Source organism: Pipistrellus hanaki, assembly GCF_964339955.1.
Source record: "Pipistrellus hanaki genome assembly, chromosome: 1".
In the NCBI taxonomy this organism is placed as follows: domain Eukaryota; kingdom Metazoa; phylum Chordata; class Mammalia; order Chiroptera; family Vespertilionidae; genus Pipistrellus; species Pipistrellus hanaki.
In genome coordinates, this window is record NC_140503.1 from 85,251,843 (window position 1) to 85,276,418 (window position 24,576).

At 38.7% G+C, this 24,576-nt stretch overlaps 1 protein-coding gene across 1 annotated transcript in view; it reads left to right on the top strand.

Annotated features, from left to right (window-relative positions):
- The window catches only part of TTC6 (tetratricopeptide repeat domain 6), a 215,817-nt gene that overhangs the window by 113,322 nt on the left and 77,919 nt on the right, over window positions 1-24,576 (top strand). Inside the window, exons 9-10 of the mRNA XM_084880152.1 lie at window positions 14,146-14,287; window positions 18,637-18,741. Coding sequence (XP_084736278.1) covers window positions 14,146-14,287; window positions 18,637-18,741 — 247 coding nt within the window. The remainder of the gene's footprint in view (window positions 1-14,145; window positions 14,288-18,636; window positions 18,742-24,576) is intronic.

Below are 24,576 nucleotides of genomic sequence, written 5' to 3' on the forward strand. Positions count from 1 at the left end.
TTCCCTTTCCATTGAGTTTATCGCAATGACACTGGTTAACGAAGTTATACAGCTTTCAGGTGCACAATTCCACAACACATCATCTGTATGCTGTATTGTGTGTTCACCTCCTCAAGTCAAGACTCCTTGTATCACCATTTATCCCCCAAGAGTCTCCTCTTCCTTTCCCCCCACAACCACTGTTGTCCCTATCCATGAATTCTTTTTCTTTTTTTCTCAATTTCTCCACCCGACCCTCCCAGCAACTGCCTCTGACACCTGTCAGCCTGCCCTCTATCTATGAGTCTGTCTCTAGTTTGCTCAGTAGTTCATTTTGTTCATTAGATTCCACTTGAGGGTAAAATCATATGACACTTGTCTTTCTCTGCCTGGCTTATTTAACTTGGCATAATGCTCCTCAGGTCCCTCCATGCTGTCTCAAAGGGTAAGAGATCCTCCTTTTTCATGGCTGAGTAGTATTTCATTGTATAAATGAATCACAGCTTTTTACCCACTCATCTTCTCATGGACACTTGGGCTGATACCAAATCTTGGCAACTGTAAATAACGCTGTAATAAAATAGGGGTGCATACATTCTTTCAAACGAGGATTTCAGATTTCTTTGGATAAATTTCCTGAAGTGGAATCGCTGGGTCATAAGACAGTTCTATTTTTAATTTTTTTGAAGAAACTCCGCACTCTTTTCCACAGTGGCTGCCTCTCTGCATTCCCAACAAGGGTTGCCTTTTTTTCTACATCCTGGCCAGCACTTAATTGTTTATTGATTAATGAAGAGAGCCATTCTGGCAGATGTGAAGTGATATCTGATTGAGGTTTTAATTTGAATCTCTCTGATGATTAATGACATTGAGCATCTTTTCATATGTCTCTTGGCCATCTGTATGTCCTCTTTGAAGAAGTTTCTATTCTTCCTGTGCCCATTTTAAAATTAGACTGTTTTATTGGGTGTTGAGTTTTATAAGTTCTTTATAAATCTTGGATATTAACCCCTTACCAGATGCAGTATTGGCGAATATGGTCTCTCATTCAGTGAATTGTCTTTTCATTTTATTGATGGTTTCCTTTGCTGTGCAAAAGCCTTATAATTTGATGTAATCCTATTGTTTCCCTTGCCTGAGGAGATATATCAGAAAAAATATTGCTATGAGAAATGTCCAAGATTTACTACTTGTGTTTTCTTCTAGGAATTTTGTGATTTAAGCCTAGCATTTAAGTCTTTAATCCATTTGAGTTTATTCTTGTGTTTAGTGTAAGAAGGTAGTCTAATGTCATTTTTTTTGTACATATCTGTATAATTGTCCCAATGCCATTTATTGAGTAAACTAGTGGTTGGCAAACTGCGGCTCAAGAGCCACATGAGACTCTTTGGCCCCTTGAGTGTGGCTCTTTCACAAAATACCATGGCCTGGGCAAGTCTATTTTGAAGAACTGGCGTTAGAAGAAATTTGTTTAAAAAATTTGGCTCTCAAAAGAAATTTCAATCGTTGTACTGTACTGTTGATATTTGGCTCTGTTGATGAGTTTGCCAACCACTGGAATAGATTATCTTTATCCCATTGTATGTTTTTGCCTGCTTCATCAAATATTAACTGTAAAGGCCTGGGTTTATTTCTGGATTCTCTAGTCTGCTCTATTGATGTATATGTCTGTTTTTATGCCAGGACTATGCTGTTTTGATTTCTACTACCTTGTAGTATAGTTTGATATTAGGCATGATTCTTTTAACTTCATTCTTCTTAATATTGCTGTTGCTACTCAGGGTCCATATAAAATTTTGGAATATTTGTTCTAGTTCTCTCTTTTTCCATATTTTTTCCTATACCTACACAAACTAGGTATCTTCATTTCCTGCCACTAGCATGAACTGTGCCTTATCATAAGGTAACGAGTGGTGTATAGTTTCCAAAGAATGTCATATACATTTTCTCATTTATTCTTCATAACAACTTTGGGGTGAAGATGTTAAAATTGAGGCTCATAAAAAATCAAGTAACTTTGCCAGGCTTATACGACTAAGAAAATCACAGATATGGGACCTGGTCTTAGATTTCACTGGCATCGGGCATACTTGGGTTCAGGGATCATGTACAAAAGCCATTGCCTCTGGAGTTTCTTCCATTTCTCCTTGTGTCATATTTTCTCTTGATTCTGAGTATTCTTTTGTGAAGAATACAAAAGAGAGGAGGAAAGAGAACCAGCCAACATTTACTTAGCAGTAATTCTACTTTTACTACCGTGCTTTGTATTTTACATCTCTCCTATTTAAATCCATTACCCCTTAAGGAGCCTTTCTAGATGTTCTTTCCCTTAATTGGCCTATTAAATTTTAATACCCCAAATATACTGTCCATTTGTGTATGGTCCTATGTAGCTGTGTTCTATACATGAAAAGAGTAAGCTTATATCAGCCCCCTCACAAGGCACCGACGTTTTCCCCTTAGGAGCAATATCACCTGCCCATTGAGAGTGCATGCTCTGAAGTCTCTTGCCTTTCCAAAGATATGCTAGGGATCCTAAAAAGCCATTCACCTACACGTTTTCAGAATATTAAACAAATATTAACAAGTTTAAATAGAAATGCTTTTAGTATTATATTTTAGATATTTTAGATCTAGAGAATAATATTTTAAAAGAAAAATTTTGATTACAAACTGGCATACCTCGATGTGGGATTGGGGGGATAAGAAGAGATAAACCAAAGAACTTATATAAGTTCATAAACCATAAACTTATATGTATAGTCCATGGACACAGGCAATAGGGTAGTGAAGACCTGGGGGCAGAGGTAGGGGCTGGGAGAAAGGGGGAATGAGGGTGGAGCGGAATTGGGAGATAGTTGTAATACTATCAACTGACAATATATTATCTATACTAAGAATAGCCTAGGTGGTGTCATGCCCTCACATCATAACACCACAAGATGGCCGTCACAAGAAGGCCATCACAAGATAACTGCGGGACCAAGAGGGTCCTGCAGCTCCACATGCTTGCGGGGGAGCGGGTCCTGGTGGGAGAGGCGGGTTGTGGCAGTTGGAGGCAATCAGGCCAGCAGGGAAGGGCAGTTGGGGGCTATCATGCAAGCAAGGGAGGGCAGTTGGGGGCTATCAGGCCAGCAGGGGGCAGTTAGGAGGCGACCAGACTAGCAGGAAGAAGTGGTTAGGGGCAATCAGATAGGCAGGCAGGTGAGCAGTTAGGAGCCAGTGGTCCAAGATTGTGAGAAGGATGTCCGACTGCCGGTTTAGGCCTGATCCCCTATGCCCTCCTTAGGGCCACCTAGCAAGTGCTACAGAGTGATCTACAGATGGCTGCTACTTGTGTTGGGCTAATAGGTGCCCAGAAAAGGCCAAGCTGTGAATCTTGGCAAGCTGCTGCTAGTGCTGGGCCTCGGGCCACTTGTTGAGAGGTAGAATACATCCTGACTCCAGTTGCTGCATGTTTGAGAGATTTTAGAAAAGTCTGAAGCCTGAGCCATAACAGGCTATTTATATGGAAACAACATTGCAAACAGCTTGGGAGGGGTTGCAAATTTGGTGGGGCAGGATTTCAGGGAATCACCAGTGCATGGTGAGCAATGTGGGTTGGTTGATGGACACTTGTATAGTGCCTGCCAGTCAGCTCTGTCAGGGGGAGGTCCTAGCAGTTTTATCTGGTGGAAGGCTGCCCTCTAGTTCTTTCCTTGATGCCAGACAATTTAGTTCCTCCCCAAATGTCCCTGCATCCTTTCAAGCTTCTGCCCCACTGCTGAAGCTCAGAGGGAGTGAGTCTGAGTAAGCCCATGTACCAGCCCTTTAGGAGGAACTGCCTGGGAGGCCAGCAGTCTCCCTGTCAATCAGCCATAATCCCCACTGGTTTTTATAGCCTGAAGTTACAGGGCCTTCTCTTCCTGGCACAGGGGCCCAGTGTGTGACTGTGGGAAGCTTCCTCAGCCAGATATTCCTTCCAATTAAAAACATACCACACATAGGTGTCAGACCAGCCCAATCTGTGCCTCCACCCTCCTACCAGTCTCAATGTGCTTTCTTCTTCACTTCTCTATGTGTAGAACTTCCATTCAACCAGCTTTCAGGTGGTTCTGAATGATGGTGGTTCTGTATTTTTGTTGTAATTTTGATGTGGTTGTGGAAAGATTTGAGTACTAGGTTTTTCTATGTTGCCATCTTGATTCCTCCAGAATGTCTCTTAAAGGCTTAAAACTGAGTGTAGAAAATAAAGACATAAACATAACCTAGTAGTCATGATACTACTATTTTGAGTCATTTCCATTAGCTATCTACAAGCAAAATATCATATTATAGCTTCTATTAGTCAGGCAAAGTGTTAATAAATACTGGTTTCTTTCTAATTCTATTTTTTTTCTCAAATAAGTCTCACACTCTTTTTTCAAAAAAATCAATAAATATTGTATTTGATGATGATAATTTAATTCTGGCAATTTGTTCCTAGGTACCAAATAAGAAGTTCATTTAAGTATGGAATATTTAATTCTGTCCTCCATCTCTTGAGGATTACCTTGCTAAACATAGCCTAACCTTTTCAAAATATATCTGTCTGATAAGCCTGCAAATTTATAGAAATGTTTACTTTTTTTCTGCACTAATAAGTGTTCTTAAGTAAGGTAATTATAAACAGGAAATGAATGTCCTTTTACTTGTGTTAATTTTTACAGCCAGATGTTATGTGGTCACATTTCTCATTTCTAGTGATCTGGGCTGGGGGCCACACTTGAGGTTTAGATCCCAGAGTCTCATTGGGAACCTTCTCCCCCCTACACACACACACACACACACACACACACACACACACACACAGCCGAGATATCCCTCTGGAACTTCAGTTGCTATCTTTGGGAGCCAGGCCAGGCCTTTCCTGCCTCCACACCTCCTACCAGTGTATGTATGGTCTCCACTTCCCATTCTTGGTTATCAGGGTTCTCTCCAGGTAATCTTCAGTTGGTTATCCAGGATGTTTTTTTCTGTATTTTAGTTGTAATTCCCTTTGGTCTTCGAAGTGTGTCAGTATAGCTTCCATTTACTCCATCTGCCATTTTGGAATCCACAGATAATTGTTTATGGTACATTTAATGATGGGATGAACTGCAGTCATGATGAAGAATGAAAGATCTGTTTGCTCAAAGGAGGTGGAACATAATATTATATAAATTCATTTATGGTTATACAAAACAATTTTATGTGGAAGAAAATTTAAGGAACTATTAATTTTGGTGCTGTTTTTATTGTAGATTATACACTAAATTCATAAAAGATGAAATGTGCTTTGTCTTATTTTTTACTTTATTTATATGGTTTATGTTCACCCTTCCTTTCATTTTTAATCTTTCTTATTCGTGTCTCTTATATATTGCGTAGACCTGAATATTTTTAAAACCAATCAGATTTTTAAAAGAATATCTTTATTGTTATTAGCTTTACAGATGTACCCTCTCTTTTTTTAAATTTCTTTATTGATTAAGGTATTACATACTTTTCCTCATTCCCCCATTACCTTCCCAAACCCCCCTACTCATGCCCTCACTCCCCTGTTGTCTGTGACCACTGGTTATGCTTATATGCATGCATACAAGTCCTTCAGTTGATCTCTCCCCCTTACTGTGCACACACCTACACAGTGGCATACCTAGAGTATACAGCTGAGGTAGCCTAATCCACTGGGCCCCACAAGACATCTACTACATGAGGCCACTCTACCAAATCCAGGAGACATAGCAGCTCTACCTAATACTTGGAAACAAACACAGGGAAGCAGCCAAAATGCAGAGACAAAGAAACATGTCACAAATGAAAGAACAGAAGAAATCTCCAGAAAAAGAACTAAATGAAATGAAAGCAAGCAGAAATTAAAAAAAAAAAAAAAAAAAGAATAGATTGGATCACTCCATGTTAATTTGTTGTCATATCAGATATATTTGGTATTATTTTTGCTATCTTATTTTTTTATTCTCTTTCTCTATTTTGCTTCTTTGCTATTTCCTATAATCTATCATGTTTGTCAACATCTGTCTATGTGGGTTTTTTGTTGTTTGTATCATTATTTGATATGTAATATTTTAAAATAGAAATCTAAAGCCAGCTTATTTTTATTTTCTTGTAATTTGTTTTTCCTCCACTATTAGATGCTTATAGGATTTTAAATTTTGCCTTAAATTAAATAATTTCACTAGCATATATTTGGAGTGTAATGCTTTTTAATTAATATTTCTTGGTACATGGAAAGCGCTTTTGATATGCAAATATAACTCTTCAGTTGAGGACTCTTTCTGTTTTATTTTGAGTAGTTTTTCCATCCTATTTATTTAGTGCATTTATTCAAGAATATCAATTAGCCACATATTGGATCTTCATTATCTATCCTCTACAGTTATCATCTCTACTTACATTAATCTCTCAAACCTTTGTTCCACATCAAAGGTTTTATTTTATGAGTTGTAAATTAAAATTTTTTTTCCAACTACCATTTTAATACCGCTGTGGCTTTTAAAAAATTTTTGTCTTAATTTTTCAACTTCTTAAGAAAACTAAGGAGTTTTTTTCTCTTCTTATCTGAACTCTGTTACCTGTTTCTTGAAAGCTTTTAAAATTTTTCTTGACAAAACAAACCCTTTCTCTTAAATTTCTATAATAAATCTTTTTCAAAAAGTGTTTTCATATAAATTTTTGAATGACATATTTCTTTCTTATGCTTTGCAAACTCTGTTCCTAGAACTCATATTTGATTTTTTGTGTATTCATCTTTGAATGAAATTAGGTCAAGTCTGGCTACCCAAAGTTAATAATGGGTAGGTTTAACTGGAGTTTCTTGACTGTTTATCTGGGAGGCATTAGAATACTGCTTTTATTTTTTTTTTTGGGGGGGGGGGTAAAATTCTTCTTTTAAAATTTATCATTATTGTTGAAAGTTCTACAGAAGTCCCTTTTTTTCACCCACTGGCCCCCTTCGTCCCACACCCTTATTCTCCACCGATCCCCCCACCCTTTTCCACAATATTGTCAGTGTCCATGGACTATATATACTATATAGACTGTAAGTAGGAGAACCAGAAGATGCAGATTTATATTACTAATTTAGTCATTTAGAATCCTGGAAGGCATTTGGAGTGGGATAGGACAGGATCTGAAAATTTTTCCTCTGCAATTTTTCTCTGTGGTTGTTAAAAGAAGTTGATCTTTTACTATTGGTTTTCTACATGATAAAGATTATTCTAGGCCTTTTTCTGTGCATGCACATATATTACACATACATACTTCTTATTAAAAGGACATTAAAGATGTTGTATTGACACTTAATATTCCTTTGAAGATTTTATTTTAAAATGGAAAGACAGGAACTTGACTAATTGTTTTGACTCATTATCTCTACTTCTTAAGAGTTTATAAATTGAATATATAAAGTATGCTTCCAGTTGAAAGATATTATCTGAACCCTACAAATAGGGTAGAACCCTATGAATGAGAAAAAAGAAAAGTATCTATTGGAAAATGCATTGAGGTACATTTATTCTTTTTAAAATATATATATTTTATTGATTTTTAACAGAGAGGAAAGGAGAGAGAGAGAGAGAGCTAGAAACGTTGATGAAGAGAAACATCGGCCAGCTGCCTCTGCATTGAGGTACATTTATCATGTAATTTAGTTTCAACTACTCTATGTAGTAGATAAATCATTCTATTTCTCAAGTGAAGAGTATGTGGTTCAGAGGTGAGGTTAAGTGTCTGGTACACACATAAAGAGCTGGTAAGAACTAGGATTCAGGTTTCGCTAGTTCTAAAGATGGTTTCCATGATATCCCACTGTTTTGTGAAATTGGGAAGACCCTCACGTCTCTTCTTTCCTTCTTTCTGTGCTTCATTCTGAATACTTGTTCTCAGAACCAAACCTGGTATAGCTAGGAAGAATCTGAGAGCTTTAGTTGAGTAATATGAGAAAAGCTATTTTTCCCACCTTTGGTGTTTTGGATTTGATTCATTGTGTCTGACTTTGGAAGCAGAGTTTCTGCTTATAATAGGGTGGGAGTTTTATCTTGTATTGCTTGGTCTCTCTTAGAAATGGAAATACCGTTTCTGAGTTCTAGGCCAGGACTGGGGCATTGATAACTGTGGGAGCCTGCCCTGATGTCAGTTACTTAAATACTGAAAACCTGCATAAATGCTGCCAGGTTTTATATTCCTGTCACTGGTTGCCCCTCACTTGAACATTGTCCCATGCTAGAGCTTTCTGATGCCAGCTGTAGTGCACCACCTGTGGTCTGTTGTACTGCGGTTGGAGTATTGTGTTCAGTCTTCTGCTCTGCATTGCCTTCCAGTGTGGGTACCTGGAACTGACTTCCCCCCACCAACACCTATTTCCTGCATTGTCCTGCCATTCCTCAATGGTCAGGTCCAATCCTTTCCTGCCCCCACCATACTCTCTACTTGGCCTTGTTCCTTGCTACATAATCCAGGCAAGAACCAATATATTATACCACAACACTTAGGACTTAATCCTTGTTTGCTCTGGCTAGTGATGAGTCACAGAAGCACCTGTATCAGAGCCATAAGAGATCTTAGCCTTCCCCTCCCTAAACTACTCATACTTAGGGATGAGGAACTGAGGCAGAATCTTGCATCCCAAAACACAATTAGTGGCAGATTAGAAGTGTAATTAATAGCAACTGCAATAAGATTTCTGTTATATGCATTTTCAAAAAAATAGCCCCTACCTAAGTAAACCTTACACACATTTATAAAATGCAGATTGGGATGACAAGAAGTCACTTCAAGATGCACTGTCAGTGTTTGATAATATATTAGTTTATTAGAAATATAAAAAAAAAAAAAGGATTATTTGGACATTGATCTGATTTTAAAGCTGCCAGGATGTGAAAGCTGGGATTTTTTTTTTTTTTTTTTTTTTTAAAGCACAGCAATGTCATTCCACCAGATGTCACTGTTTGCATATAGCAATGAAGTTATAATGATTAAAAGTACTCCCCCCCCATTCATATTTTGTAAAAATATTAAACACTTATTCTTCTTTAGATTTATTATTTTATCAGGACTATATTTCCTGAATTTTAAAAAGTATTCATTAAAGCTGATGCAGATTTTAAAGACTATATACTAAAAAAAATTAGTTGTAGCTTAGCATCTTCAAGAAGGTGAACTCCCAAAATCTTTTCTAGATCTAAGAGTTAACTTTTCAAACAACAGTTTCTGTAAGTTACTGTTTTCTGAATTTTAGATTGTGACCCAATAAATGGGTTATGAAATCAATTTAGTGGCTTGCTACCAGCCCTTAAGAAATGGCTGGAATAGAATAATCTATTGGATCTATTACTTGGTGAAACTTTTGTACATGAGCACTCTTAAAATACCTCTGTGTACATCTTTGAGTTATGTAACAGTGACTGTGAAGCCTCCCCGAGGTTTTATACCCCTAAGGAGCAAAATTAATTCACTATGGAAGGGAGGATGAAGATGTGTGGGGGGAACTCAAGTCAAGTCACACCAAGGAGGCGAGAGCCTTTTTCCATGCTTCACAGGATGGAGCTCATGGTCACTTTTTGTAACTCACAGAATATGTGTGCCGAGACTTGTAGCATGTGCTCACAGCTTAGTACAAATGTTTTATAAGCCTTTTTGAAAGCAGTCTACAATAAGAAATACATTTTATATCTCTGGCTCTGTGGATGACAGATGTTGACAGGGATGGAGATTTAACTCACTCCAGTGAGATGGGTGTTATTCTATCATTCAGTCGCCTTAATCATAATAACAATGATTATCATATCAACCACTGATTGAGCATATGCTATGTACAAATTTGTGCATATATTATTTCTGAGCACTAGAGCCTAAAGAGCCTGATTACTGTTGCCATATATAGATGAGGAAACAGACTTAGGACAAAAAAGTGACCTACCCCACATAGCACACTAACTGGCCAAGCTGGGGTTAAAACCTTGTGCTTTAGCCTCATTCCAAAAGCTAGCTCTCCCCATTATATCAGTGATTTTTTTTTTAGGCTTCTCCTGAGGATGAGGATCACGTGGAATCAATTCTAAGTGCATCAATTCTCAGACTCTATCTCAAACCCACTGAGTTAGAATCTCTAGAGGAGAAATCTGAGCAACTACCCAGGCATATTCTAATGATTGGGCTGTTTTAGGCTAGACTGCAGTACCTCAGTGATTTTCAACCTTCAGCCTACATAAGAAGCATCTGCAGGGCTGGGTGAAAGCACCGATGGCTGGGCCCCACCTCCAGAGATTATGATTCATTAGCTGTGATGGGGCTCAAGATTTTACATTTCTAGCAGGTCCCCATGCGATGCCAATAATGTTAAGTAGAGAACTCACTTTGAGAAGCACCGCAGCACATCATGCTGACACATTGTTCTTAGTTGCCCAGGACAAGGTCTAAGATTGGCTTTTCCTGGAGGACTCTTCTCCCTCAGCCAAAATTCAACAGTACTTATTCAGTACCTAATAATGTGGGAAACAGAAAGTGAATAAGAATTAATGTGGCTCCCCAAACCAACCTATGATCTACTCTGAAAAGATGTGTGGAATAAATTGGACCTTATACTCTATAATGAAAGAGAAAAATCAAATGCAACAGGAAAACTAGGGAAGCAAAGATGAATTTTGACCGGGCAGAGGGGCATTATAAAGGTCTCATGGAGCCCTGGCCTTTGTGGCTTAGCTGATGGGTGCATCGTTCTATACATTGAAAGGTGGGTTCAATTTCCATTCAGGGCTTCATAAGTAGGTGCAGTTTGGATCCCAGTATAGGAGACAAATAACCATGGTGTGTTTTTCCCCCCCTCTCTCTTTCCCTGCCCTTCTCTCTAAAATAAATAAAACATATCCTCGTGTGAGGATTTTTAAAAAAGGTCTCACGGAGGAGTTGAGATCTGAAAGCATTGTTTTCACCATTTTCATAGGCACACTGGATGGTAATTTGGTTTGCCCTTGTAATAATCTCAGCACATACAGCACCTTTTGCAGAGTGAATGTAGGCTGGGCCAGAAAATAGGACTGGCCAGGTAGATGGTACCCAGACTAGAGGATTCAAAATGCCAGGCATAGGAGCTCAGGTGCAGTCATTAAAGTATGTGATGATAACTCTGGCAGGGTATATAGCATAGGGTGGGGATAAGGGACCAACAAACATGACATCATTGGGATCAGACGAGAGGAAAAGCAATGGGCCTGCGAGACTCTCTGGAAGGAGAAGGGTCAGTGTTAGTGATTACTTTTGGGAATGAGGTAGAGCCTCGAGTAGAAGAGACTCAATCTGAACATCTGAAATGGTGGTGTATTCCAATGGGAAGAACTCCAGAAAGGATTGGTTTTTCCCTCTGGAAATAAGGAAGCAGGGAAAGTGTGGAGAAGAATTTCAGAGTAAGTGATTCATCTTTGTCATGCAAGGACAGTTGCTAACCTTGGGCAGCCTTCCCACCAAGGTTCCGCATTCGTGTCTCCCAGGGGTGTGTATTCTAAAATATCTAAGGACTTCCTTCACTTTCCTTCCAATCAACCAGAATTTCTATTTCTTCAGTGCACAGTTGGAATGTGAAAAGACAGTAAGTTGTGTAGGACCCTCACTACCTCGTTATTTGGTTTAGGAACAGACAAAAATACAGCAGTGCTTCAGGCAGCTTCTTAAGTCCCTCACCTGCTCCCTGACCTTAGAAATACTTTACTGATCTTGATGTATGTACTTTCCTGGCTCATTCTTCTAGCCCCTAGACCTTACCCTGTTCTGTGTGTGTGTGTGTGTGTGTGTGTGTGTGTGTGTGTGTGTTTTGTTTTTATATATTAGTCAAGACTGAGTTGCAAAAAAAATAAAATATTTTAGCTATTTTAAGCAAAAGGGGATTTAGTAATGGGAATTCAATGCTTATAACATCAATGGAAAGGTTGGAAAAATGGGTTTTATGCAGGGAGGGCTTCCACAGAAGACTCACACAGCTGCTTTACTGGCTGCTGGGAGCTGCTCCTCTGGACTAGGGAAACCTGGAACCAGCACTGGCAACACACCAGTCACACTATGCCTGTTGGTATGTTCACTGGAAATCATACACACACAGACACACACACACGAAGTAACCGAATACTGCTACAGAACTCAATGTGACCATGACTGCTTGCCAACAAAAGACCAGAACGTTCTGTCTTCCCAATTGTATGTGAGTGTATCTGGTTAGTGGATCTTAAATTATCTCTAGGACATTGGCTCCAGGAGAGTTTTAGTTGTTCGTCCTCAAAGTTACGATGGATTGGTTGTTGACTGGCAGTCTATCATAGTCACCATACTGGGAGTTGAACTTTATGTTCTCTCTGAATGCAAATATTTGACTACATGAAATAGGAAGCTTTTGTCCATGACTCTGGTTTGGCAAAGCCCCATCTTCTCCAGCCTAGTTTTGGGTGGCTTGTTTTCTAACCTGGAATGATGGAATTTGAGGGATTTAGTAAGCTAAAGTCAGGTGGGTTTGTATACACTTAGTCTTCACATTTGGTGGCTTGTATGTGATTGTTCATATAATCTATACCACATGTGTCAAACACAAGGCCCGCGGGCCAAATCCAGCCCGCCAGGCCTTGCAATGTGGCCCGCACCGCGCTGTCATCACTGCACTCCGCTGTCAGTTTATGACATTGTCAGTTTATGACTGTTCAGTAAACCATTCGGCCCGCGATTTAGGCTGGATTTTAGATTTTGGCCCCTTCTCTGATTGAGTTCGACACCCCTAATCTATACTAATAAAAGGGTAATATGAAAATTGGTCATGATGCCCTCACAGTAACAACTGAACAGTGGGCTGTGTGGAGCAACAAAGCCAGCAGGGGGGTTAGCGAGGGATAACCCAATGACTGACCAGCAGGCTGCGTGAGGTGACAAGGCCGGCAGTGGGGGGCAGTGAGGGCGACCAGGCCAGCAGACAGGGGGCAGAGAGGTGTGACCAGGCCAGCAGGGGGGTTAGCGAGGGACAACCGAATGACTGACCAGCAGGCTGAGTTGGGTGACCAGGCTGGCGGGGGTGGGTCAGTGAGGGGTGACCAGGCTGGCGGGGGTGGGTCAGTGAGGGGTGACCAGGCCGGCAGGGGGGCTGTTGGGGGCAGCCAGGCTAGCAGAGGGGGCAGTTGGAAGTGACCAGGCCAGAAGGGGGGGCAGTTGGGGGTAACCAGGTTGGCAGAGGGGCACTAAGGGGCAATCAGGCAGGCAGGCAGGTAAGCAGTTAAGAGCCAATGGCCCCAGATTGTGAGAGGGATGTCTGACTGCCAGTTTTGGCCCAATCCCAAGAGGTCCCAGATTGGAGAGGGTCCAAGCTGGGCTGAAGGCCCCCCCCCCCCAACTCCATGCATAAATTTTGTGCACTGGGCCTCTAGTAATATATAAAAAGTTAGAGGCAACATTGGCTCTAAATACTTCCAGGTGAAATTGATATAGTTATAGTTTGTGTAAATTCACTTTATACTTACCTTATATTTCTTTTACATACAGTAAGTGCTGCAACACAAAAATTAATGGATTTCCAGGTTGGTCTGAAAGTTAGTCATTACAGACATATTAGGCCTTCAATTTTTTATTTAGCTCATTTCTTTGGCTTAATTTAGACTTTTGTTGGTAAGTTTGTACCTCATATATATCCTCATGTTTATGCAGTTTATAGTGTAGAAGGAAAGACTTGATGCTATAACAGTTTTCTGTTTGTGTTAGCAAGATATGAATCAGGAAGAGGACATTTTAATGTCAGAAGTGAATTCTGCTAAGGCTGATGCTTTACCTCAGTCTAAGAAATGAAAGCATTTTCCGTGAGTTTGGAGTGGGGAGCAGGTTAGCAATCAGAGGGTACAGAACTTTTAATCTCTTTTGTAATCAGGTTTACATAAGGTGAACTTACTATTCCAATGTAATAAAACAAAACCATCATAAAGGTTATGACTTAAATGTGTTTAGAATCAAACATAAATTATTTTAAAATTATTTCCCATTTGGATTATCTGACTTTTGAACAATCTCTACTTAATACAGTAATCAAATGTTAATGTGTTTACCTCAATGTAGATATGAAATGAGAACAAATACCTTTAGTTTGTCAATAAGGTAAACAAGAAATTTATTGTTTTTATCACACTATAGATTATGGCAAGGAATCCCTCTTATGAGTGACAATCAAGCATATGTTTCCGACCTTCCAACAATGCCAGTGATACCACCTGAATTGGCACAAGAAACTAGATGGCATGATCAGAAACCACGCCTACAGCTCTTTGGAGAGGAAGTAAGAACTTCCTTAATATTAGTTTTCTCTATTTCAGAGGTTCTCAAATTTAAATTTCAGGGCTCTTTTGTACTATTAAAAATATTGGAGAAGTCAATTATTTATGTGGATGATATCTATTGATACAATATTGGAAATTAAAACTGAGAAAATACTAAATAGTTTATTTTTTGTTTATTAAAAATAATAGTGATAAAGTCATATATGTCAAAATAAATAAAGTATTTTTATGAAATATCATATTTTAGACAACAATTTTGATGAGAAACTAGATTGTTATTTGTTTTACAAATCTCTGGCTTAATAGAAGATGGTTGGATTCTCATGTCTGATTTTTTTATTGTTGACACTATTTGATTTCCCCCATTTGTCCCCCTTCATGCAGTCCTGGACCCCTCCCCCCAATCCCCAACCTTCACCACATTGTTGTTGTCTGAGTCCATGGGTTAGGCATATATGCACAGATGTTCTCTGGCTAATCGCATCCAGTCTACCCCACTCCTCTCCCCTCTGAGATGAGACAGTTTATTCCATGTATCAATGCCTCTGGTCCTATTTTGTTCATCAGTTCATTTTGTCCATTGGTCTACATATAAATGAGATCATATAGTATTTGTCTTTCTCTGGCTGGCTTATTTCAGTTAGCATAATACTCTCTAGGTGCATTCATGCAGCTGCAAAAGGTAAGATTTTCTTCTTTTTTTTTTTTTTACAATTGTAGTATGTTACAAACCTAAAAGACCCTAAAATAGCCAAAGCAATCTTGAGAAAGAAGAAAAACAGCACAAGATTTTAAACTATATTACAAAGCTATAATAATCAAAACACTATGGGATTGGCATGAAAACACACATAGATTATTATTAGAGATCCTGGAAATAAACCCACACATATATGGTAAATTAACTCAGGACAAATGAGCCAAGATTATGCAATGGGGAAAGAATAGCCCCTTTAGTAAATGGTGTTTTGAAAACTAAACAATCATGTGAAAAAGAATGAAACTGGTTTACTATCTTATGCCACACATAAAAATGAACTCAAAAATAGATGAAAGACTGAAATAATAAAACTCCTAGAGAAAACATAGGAAACAAGCTTCCTATCACCAGATAAGAAAAAAGAAAATAGAAAGTCTTAAGAAAGAAATTAAAACTATAGAAAATAAACAAAAATTTTAATTAAATGTAATAATTAAAATAAAGAGCTCAATGGGTGGGTTCAAAAGTAGGATGGAGGAGACATGAAAGAATCAGTGATCTAGAAAATAGAACAATATAATTTATACAGTCTAAACAACAACAACAAAAAATAGAAAAAATTTAGCAGAGACACAGGAACCTGTGGAAATCTAACAAAAGATTTAATACTTGTGTGATTGCAGTACCGGAAAGAGAAGAAAAAGAAAGGGAGATGACTGAAAATGTATAGAAAGAAATAATGGCTAAAAGTTTCCCCAATATGGAAAAAATACTTAAATATATTCAGGAAGCTAAGCAAATCCCAAGCAAGAAAAATCTTAATACACACACACACACACACACACGACACACACACACAAAACAAAACAAAAAAGCTTGACCAAGCCACATAGTAGTCAAACTTCTGAGAAAAACAACATGAGTGGCAATGGATTTACCATCAGAAATGATGGGCTCCAGAAACAGAATATTCAGTGGCAGAACATTTTTCAGGCACTGAAGAAAGAAACTAAGTGTGAGCTCTGGTCATTGAGAACTCCTCCACTTGCTTCTACTAGCATGAACACACCCCACCATTGAGGGATTTTGGAAAACTCTTAATTTCTGGCAATACAATAAACTCTAGGCTCATCTTATATATTTCCTGCGTCAGTCCACATAATCAGCAATTTCTACTGAAAGCCTTAGTTACCTTTATTATAGAATGTAATTGATGTAAAAATCTGGGCATTAGGTGTGCTTGTTGACACAGCAAGGAAGCACATGTGTGTATATCAACACCTATAAAACACACATATTTAAAACTGTTTCTATGTGTCACCATCCATGTCTAAAACATGAGTTCATACTGCTGTCTCCAACTCCAATGCATTACCACATGGATCATTCCAGCCTCCTCCCTCGCTCATCTTTAAATTCCTACTCCAACAGTGACAAACCTGGGTTCTATCATTCTCCACCCATTTACTTAATTGCTCAATTCCTGTATAGAAGTGTACGTGTATAGATGTATCAGAATTATTAACCTATATTCCTGGAGAATGCACTTTATCAGCTGTGTACAGTTCCTGTGGCCTTTAGTATTATATATATACTCATTTCCCAGTTATTAAGATCAACAACTTTCACCCCTCCTCCTTCTGTGAAGTTGTTTCATACATTTATAATACAGTTAGATTGTTTTGTTGCATTCTGTATTCCATATTGGGATTCCTCTTGATCTCCTAAATGATTAAACATTTTTATACATTAAGGTTTACACTTCGTGTTGTACAGTTCAATAGGTTTTGGAAATATGTAATGTCATATAGCCACAATTCCAGCATCATAGAGAATAGTTTCACCTCTTAAAAATTACCCTATGCTCAATTAATATTTATTTTGAAAAGGTTTTAAAAGCATAAAACTAAATTAATACATACTTGGGGACATATTATGAAGAATTTATAAATATTAACATTTGGTTGTACTTCCTAGTTCCATTTTTTTTCTTCCTCCTTGCCCAAGGGTAGGCTCTGTTACAATTGTGGTCTTTCTAGTCACTGATTTTATACTTTAACTAGGGGCCCCGTACACAAATTCATAGTCCTTGAAACATGGACCATGAGGCTATGGTGGGCACAGGAGTGGTTCTCAGCTCATTCTCCATGCCCTTGCCTGGCCCCTCCTGCTGTGGCCACTGGTCCCCTGTCTGCCAGTAGCCCCGCTTTTGCCACCGCTGTTGCTCCCATGGGCTGACCTCGCTGGCCCTGCTTGCACCTGCTGATGGAGCATAGCGATTGGGGCCGACGCCAGCAGTGAGTGTGAGCAGGGGCTCCAGCACTGGCAGTGGGTGCAAATGGGGCCATTGCCAGCAGCAGGTGCAAGAGGCGGCTGCCAGCCATAATCGCCCCTCAGGAGCAGGGGGAGGTGGAGAAGCCCTAAAGGGCAATTGGGGCTGGCAGCTGCTGCTTGCTTCTGCTGACAGTGCCAAGCTATCAAGGCCTGCACCAGGCACCGGCAGTGGGTGCAAGTGGGGCCGGCGCCTGCAGCAGGTGCGAGTGCCAAGCAGGACCACAACATGTGGGAGCAATGAATTTTCAGTAATCACTAGAGGCTCGCCTCAATGTCAGCGACCAGTGCCCCACCTTGGTCTGGCACCCCCGCTCATCTGCTCCACCATTCCTTTGCCGCCAATGCCCACCAATTCTGCGCTCTGCTGCCTGCTGCCAATGCCTGCCATATTCCACACACACCCCTGCTGATTAGTGCACATCATAGCAACTGGTTGTTCAGCTGTTTTGTTGTTCCCTTGTCCTGTTGTTAGGTTGTTCAGTTGTTCTGACATTCGGTCTATTTGCATATTAGAAATATATATACACACACACACATACTCGAGGCCTGGTACACAAAATTCGTGCACAAGGATGGGGGTTGTCCCTCAGTCCAGCCTGCACCCTCTTCAATCTGGGACCCCTCCTGATTGGCTGGTGGGTGTCATGGAAGTATGGTCAATTTGCATATTTCTCTTTTATTAGTGAAGATAGATAGGTGTATTTGTAACTTGAAACAATAAATGTAGTTTTGTGTGTTTTATATACATTTATATAAAGGCACTATTTTGTATGCCTCTTTCTAAAACTTGCTTATTTACTGTCAATACTATACTGTTATGATCCATCTATGCTTTATACTATTTGTGCTTGACCAACTTTACTAGTGTTTAGTTATATGAATATACCATATTAAGTCATCTGTTTCTCTATTAATGGATATTGAGATTGGGCCTTGTTTTTGCTATTTCATATGCACTATGAACATTGTTATACATATCTCTTTATGCACATGGTTAAGAATCTCCTTATACTATATAGGTAAGTGAAATTGCTGGATCATATGGCATGCACATTTCCCATTTTATTAGAAATGAACCATTGTCCTCCAGTGTAGTTCTACTAATTTCCCCACACTCTGGGCACCACTTTCAATTGTCAACTTTACATTTTTGCTAATCTGGTGGATATAAAAAGTTTTTTTCTAGACTTTTAGAGACTGTGGAACCAATCACCTCACTTTCTGGGTAACTAGATATGATTTTGATAGGAGCCTGGGTATTTTCCTTGTAGACCATTTATTAGTTTTTAATAATCTTTTATGTTCTTTTCAAAGATGTCTGCTTATCCAAGAATTACAAAGTTCTTTTGGAAATCAACTTCACAAAAATTCTCTGTTCCTGTATCTGTCATGAAGAAAACAGTGTATCCAAACTATGAGGTAACATACTGAATGAATTTTCCCTATTGTTGTCTCTAATAACATAATAATTTATTATTAGGCTAAATTTTATTTGACAGTTGTTATGTAATTTGTCACAAAACTATTGCCATAATTAAGAATGATTGAATTATACTATAGAAATTATATATATAATACATAATTATATAATACAGGGTTAGGCAAAAGTAGGTCTACAGTTGTTCATATGAAAAATAATGCAATAATTCATAAATAATACAAGAATAAACTCTGTTTCACATGCTCACAACTATAAAGCTACTTTTGCCCACTCCTCCATATACATATATTTATATAACCATAGTATGTGTGTGTGTGTATGTGTGTGTATGTATATATATATATATATATATATATATATATATATCACACACATATTTATATACTAGAATCCTGGTGCATGGATTCATGCACATTGAAAGGAAATTAGTTAGAAGAAATATTTTAATATTGCTATTTGCTCTTTCTCTATAATAGAAGTGTCAACCAAATTCATGATTGACAATGACAGATCAAAACACATGTGTGCAATTGGCACCAGCAAGAGCTTTATATGTATCACACATGTGCAAGTCAACTTAGCCTTTTATATATATAGATTATATATAAAAAAATTTTGTACTTATTTATGTACTTTAACCAGTCAAAATTTTCTTTTTGAAAGGATATTTAATTTAACTGTGGTTCCAAGATATAAGACTAGTTGGATTGTTCAGAATATCTTCATGGTATTTTTATTTGTTTTTAAAAGTACATTTTTAGGGCTAGGAAAATGGCTGCCAATGGGAAGGCAGACTGCAAGATAGTGTGTGAGTGAGAAAACAAAGGGAGAGTGTGTGGTCGCAAGGGGAGTGTTTGTTGGTGAGTTGAGGGATAGCTATACTCCAGGAGACTGTGGAGGACTGCTAGACAGGGCTCCCCTGACTGGGCAATCCCCACTGCTGCTGGGTTCCCTCACAGAGTGACCCACTCAGACATGGAGACCATGCTATATGAAGGGGAAAGTGGATGTTATCGGATGCCTAAAAAGCCTGGGAATCTACAATTATGGCACTCACCAAACAACTGTGAACCTGAGAACACCAGCCCCCAAGTGCCGCAAGCATGCAGATTCAGAGGAGCTCTACACTCTCTCACAAAAAGGTCAGATTTTGCCTGGGATAAGGAGAGAGAGAACTACATAACCAGACACACAGGGAAGAAAGATCGTGGGGAGACAAAGAAACAGCCCACATATGAAAGAAAACCAGGCATCACCAGAAAAGGAAGTAAATGAAATGGAGGCAAGCAACCTCAGAGAAAGAATTCAGAGAAATGATCATAAGGTGGATGAAAAGAATGGAAGACAAATTTGACAATATGTGTAAGAACCAAGAAGAAATGAAGAAGAATCAAAGAAGAAATGAAAAATGACATTGCTGCTATAAATAACTCGATAGAAAGCATCAAGAGTAGGCTAGCAGAAGCAGAGGACCACATAATTGAGCTGAAAAACAACATAGGAAAAAATACCCAAGTAGAGCAGCTTCTAAAAAGCATGAGGAGAGCCTAAGGGAACAAAACAACATCTGCATAATAGGCATGCCAGAAGGAAAGGAAACTGAACAAGGAACAGAAAACCTGTTTGAAGAAATAATGTCAGAAAACTTTCCTGATATAGGGAAGAAAAATGCCACATGAATCCAAGAAGCTCACAGAGTCCCAAGCAAAATGAACCTCAAAAGACTGACACTAAGGCATATTATAATTGGCAAGCACCACCAACAAAGTAAGAATATTAAAAGTAGCTAGAGAGAGACAGAAAGTTACATACAAAGAATCCCCATCAGACTAGTGACTGATTTGTCAACAGAAACATATCAGACCAGAAGGGAATGGAATGAAATATACAAAGTCATGCAAAGGAAAGGTCTGAATCCAAGAAAACTGTACCCAGCAAGCCTATCAATCAAAATTGAAGGTGAAATCAGGACTTTCACAGACAAAAAAGGACTAAGGGAGTTTATTACCACCAAACCAGCAATGCAAAAAATGTTAAAAGGTCTGTTATAAAAAAAGAAATAGGAAGCAAAGAAGGAACACCGGGTAAAGAATAAAAATGGCGACAAACAAGTATCTATCAAAAATAACTTTAAAGGTAAATGGATTAAATGCTCCAATCAAAAGATATAGGGTAACAGATTGGATAAGAAAACATGACCCATATATCTGCTGTCTACAGGAAACCTACCTCAGAAAAAAAGACACACTAACTGATGGTGAAGGGATAGAAAAAAGTATTTCTGGCAAATGGAAATTAAAAAAAAAAAGCTGGGGTAGAAATAGTTATCTCTGACAAATTAGATCTCAAAGTGAAGGATAGAAAATGAGATAAGGAAAGCCACTTTATAATACTAAAGGGAGCAATCCAACAAGAATAAATAACTCTGGTAAATATATATGTACCCAATACAGGAGCACCCAAATACATAAAAATTACTCTGGAGGATATCAAGGGAGAGATTGACAGCAATACAATCATAGTAGGGGATATAAATATCCCACTATCACCATTGGACAAATCCTCTAAACAAAAAATCAGCAAAGAAACATCAATCCTAAATGACTTACTAGATCAGATAGAATGAATTGACATCTTCAGAATGTTTCACCCTAATGCCACAAAATATACATTCTTCTCAAGTGCACATGGGTCATTTTTAAAGATAGATCATATATTGGGTCACAGGCAAAGTCTTTTCAAATTCTAGAAGATACAAATCATATTAAGCATCTTCTCAGATCACAGTGGCATAAAACTGGAAATAAACTACAACAAAAATAATCCCCCCAAAAGTCAAACACATGGAGATTAAATAGCAAGCTATTAAACAATGATTGGGTTATCAGAGAGATGAAAGAAGAAATAATAAGCATCATGACAACAAATGACAATGAAAACACAACAATTCAAAATCTATGGGACACAGCAAAAGCAGTCTTGAGAGTGAAGTTCATAGCTCTACAAGCCTACTGCAAAAAAAAAAAACAACAAGAAACAATGATAATAAATTACCTAATCCTGCAACTCAAAGAGTTAGAAAGAGAACAACAAGAAAACCCTGTGTAAGCAGAAGGAAGGAAATAATAAAGACCAGTCTCCACTGACATAGAGACCAAAAAAACAATACAAAAGATCAACAAGGAGGGGCGGAGCTTGAAGATGGCGACCGAACAGTCGGACTCGTTCTGACTCTGGTCCCAGAACAGATAAAAGTGGCATCTGAGTCGCTCAGGGAGGGTTGATTAGCAGCTGAGGGGCAGCCGAGGTCTCTAGCAAGCTAGGGAGCGATCCTCTGGACAGAATTTCCTGGCCACGGCGGCAGCCGGCAGCGGCAGCGGCGGCGGCGCTGCGAGAAAGGAGTGGCTTCTCTGAGGCCGGGAAAGCCCACAGCGGAGAGGTCCATCCAGTAGCTGAGACGCCCGAGTTGGCGCAGGCGCATGGATTCAAAGGAGTTCTTCGGTCACCCACGGAAAGGTCAGAGTTTGCGGGGAAAGCCTGAGAGATCGCGGTCCTGCGGCACGGCCAGCTTTGGTAGCCGGAGAGTTCCGGCCCCCCTCCATGGAGCGCCCGCAAAGCTGAGCCCTAAGAAGGCTGCAGCGACATCTAGTGCTGGGTTTGGCATAAGCTTCCCCAGAAGCGGGAATTTTTTATTTTATTTAAAAAAAAACAAAAACGCCAGGGGACAGGGGACAGAGTGTTAAGATTCACGGCTGTCCCGCCAAGGGCGGAACATCTGGACACCTCGGCGCCTGATCCCCTTCACCCCCTAGCTTCGGAATACTAGGTAAGATCTGCCTAATTGGGCATATCCGGGGAATTGGCAGGGAGAAATTCCCTTCCTGGAAACAAGGGATCGGAGCCAGAAGAGATAGTCTGGGAGCCAGCTAGCACCCTGCCAGCTAGAGCCATAGAGAAAGAAGGCCAGAGCAACCAAAAAGACTGGGAGGTCAAACCAGAAACACTGACACCTAAGAGCTGAATTACAAACTGCCCTTCTTTTTTTTTTTCTTTTCTTTTCTTTTCTTTTGTCTTTTAATTAATCAAAAATAAATGGACACAAATAACTAAGATATAGCCTACTTAAAATTAAGGATTACCTTACAAAACTGAGGTGCAGTGGAAAGCTGGGAACTGCAAGACTGTCTGGTCCGAGAATCAGAAGTGCCAAATACATTAACTGAGGAAGTAAGGGACTACTACTGGTCATTTTTATGCTAATTTTGCTATTCTTTATTTTATTTTCATTTTTCATATCTTTTACTTAAGAAACAATTTTTTTTTCTTTTTTCCTTACTTGATTTTACCTTTTCAATTATTACATTTTTCAATCTCTATCATCACTATTACTACTGCTATTTTGCAATTTTTTTAAAAAATTTTTATTTATTTTTTTTCTCTCTCTCTCTAGTACCATTTTATTTTTTCTTTATTTTACATTAGGAGTAACCTTCATTCTATTTTAATCTCTACTATAGCATCATTCAACCCTATCTCAACTCAACCTTTACACTATCACTCTCTTACTAAACTTTACCCTTTAGTCTACAGTTTATCCTATCCCATTCTGGCTTTAGTTTTTCCTCTATTCTCTCTGTATACCCCCTGCTAAAGCTCTCACTATACTTATAGACCTAAGTTCCAACCCCTGATCCAAGTGTATAAATACCAATCTCTGCACTATATCAACTAGTTAAAAAAAAAAAAAAAATCTGTTCTCCCCTCTATCCTTGTCGCATTGTTTGTGTGAAGGTTGATTATTGTGAATTTTTATGCTTTTTAGTGAAATTGTTATGCTTATTCCTGTATTGTTATTGTTGCTTTGTATTTTTTTTTAAATCCTCTGTTTTTGTTTGTTTTTTTTACTTCTGTATATCATAGCCTTACTTAATAATAGTGGATATAGTAGTTTGTATTAATCTCCAAATATTGTTACTGGCATTGGCGGGGTCCAGAGGTTGTTCTTTGGCAATTTTCTCCACATATATATAGTTTGTTTCACATTTCTCTTTTAGTTTGCTTCTTCTCTCTCTCTCTCTCTCTCTCTCTCTCTCTCTCTCTCTCTCTCCATCTTCTTTTTTTCCCTGTTTTCCAACTTCATTTTGTCATTATTTTTTTCCTCTTCTTCTTTTTCTATCTCTTTATCCCTCTTTTTTTTTAATTTACTTAATTTTTTTTTTAATTTTAATTTTAATTTTTTTTTAATAAATTTTTATTGTTCATATTATTACAAGTGTTCCTTTCCCCCCCCCTTCCCACCCCACCCTCTGCCCTTTCCCCAACCCCCATTGTCCTCATCCATAGGTGCACAGTTTATGTTCAGTCTCTTCCCACATTCCCCTGTCCCCTATTCCCCAAGAATCATTAGTTCACTCCCCTTCCATACCTCTGATTCTATTATATTCCACAGTTAATATTGTTCATCAGATTTTTTTTTTTAATTTCCTTGGTTTTTAGATTCACTTGTTGATAGTTACGTATTTGTTGTTCATAATTTTTATCTTTATTTACTTTCTCTTCTGAAAGAACCCCCTTCAGCAATTCATATAATTCTGGTTTGGTGGTGATGAACTCCTTTAGCTTTTTTTTATTAGTGAAGCTCTTTATCTGACCTTCGATTCTGAGTGATAGCTTTGCTGGGTAGAGTATTTTTGGCTGTAGGTTCTTACTATTCATCACCTTGAATATTTCTTGCCATTCCCATCTGGCCTGCATGGTTTCTGTTGAGAAATCAGCTGACAATCGTATAGGAGCTCCTTTATAGGTAACCACCT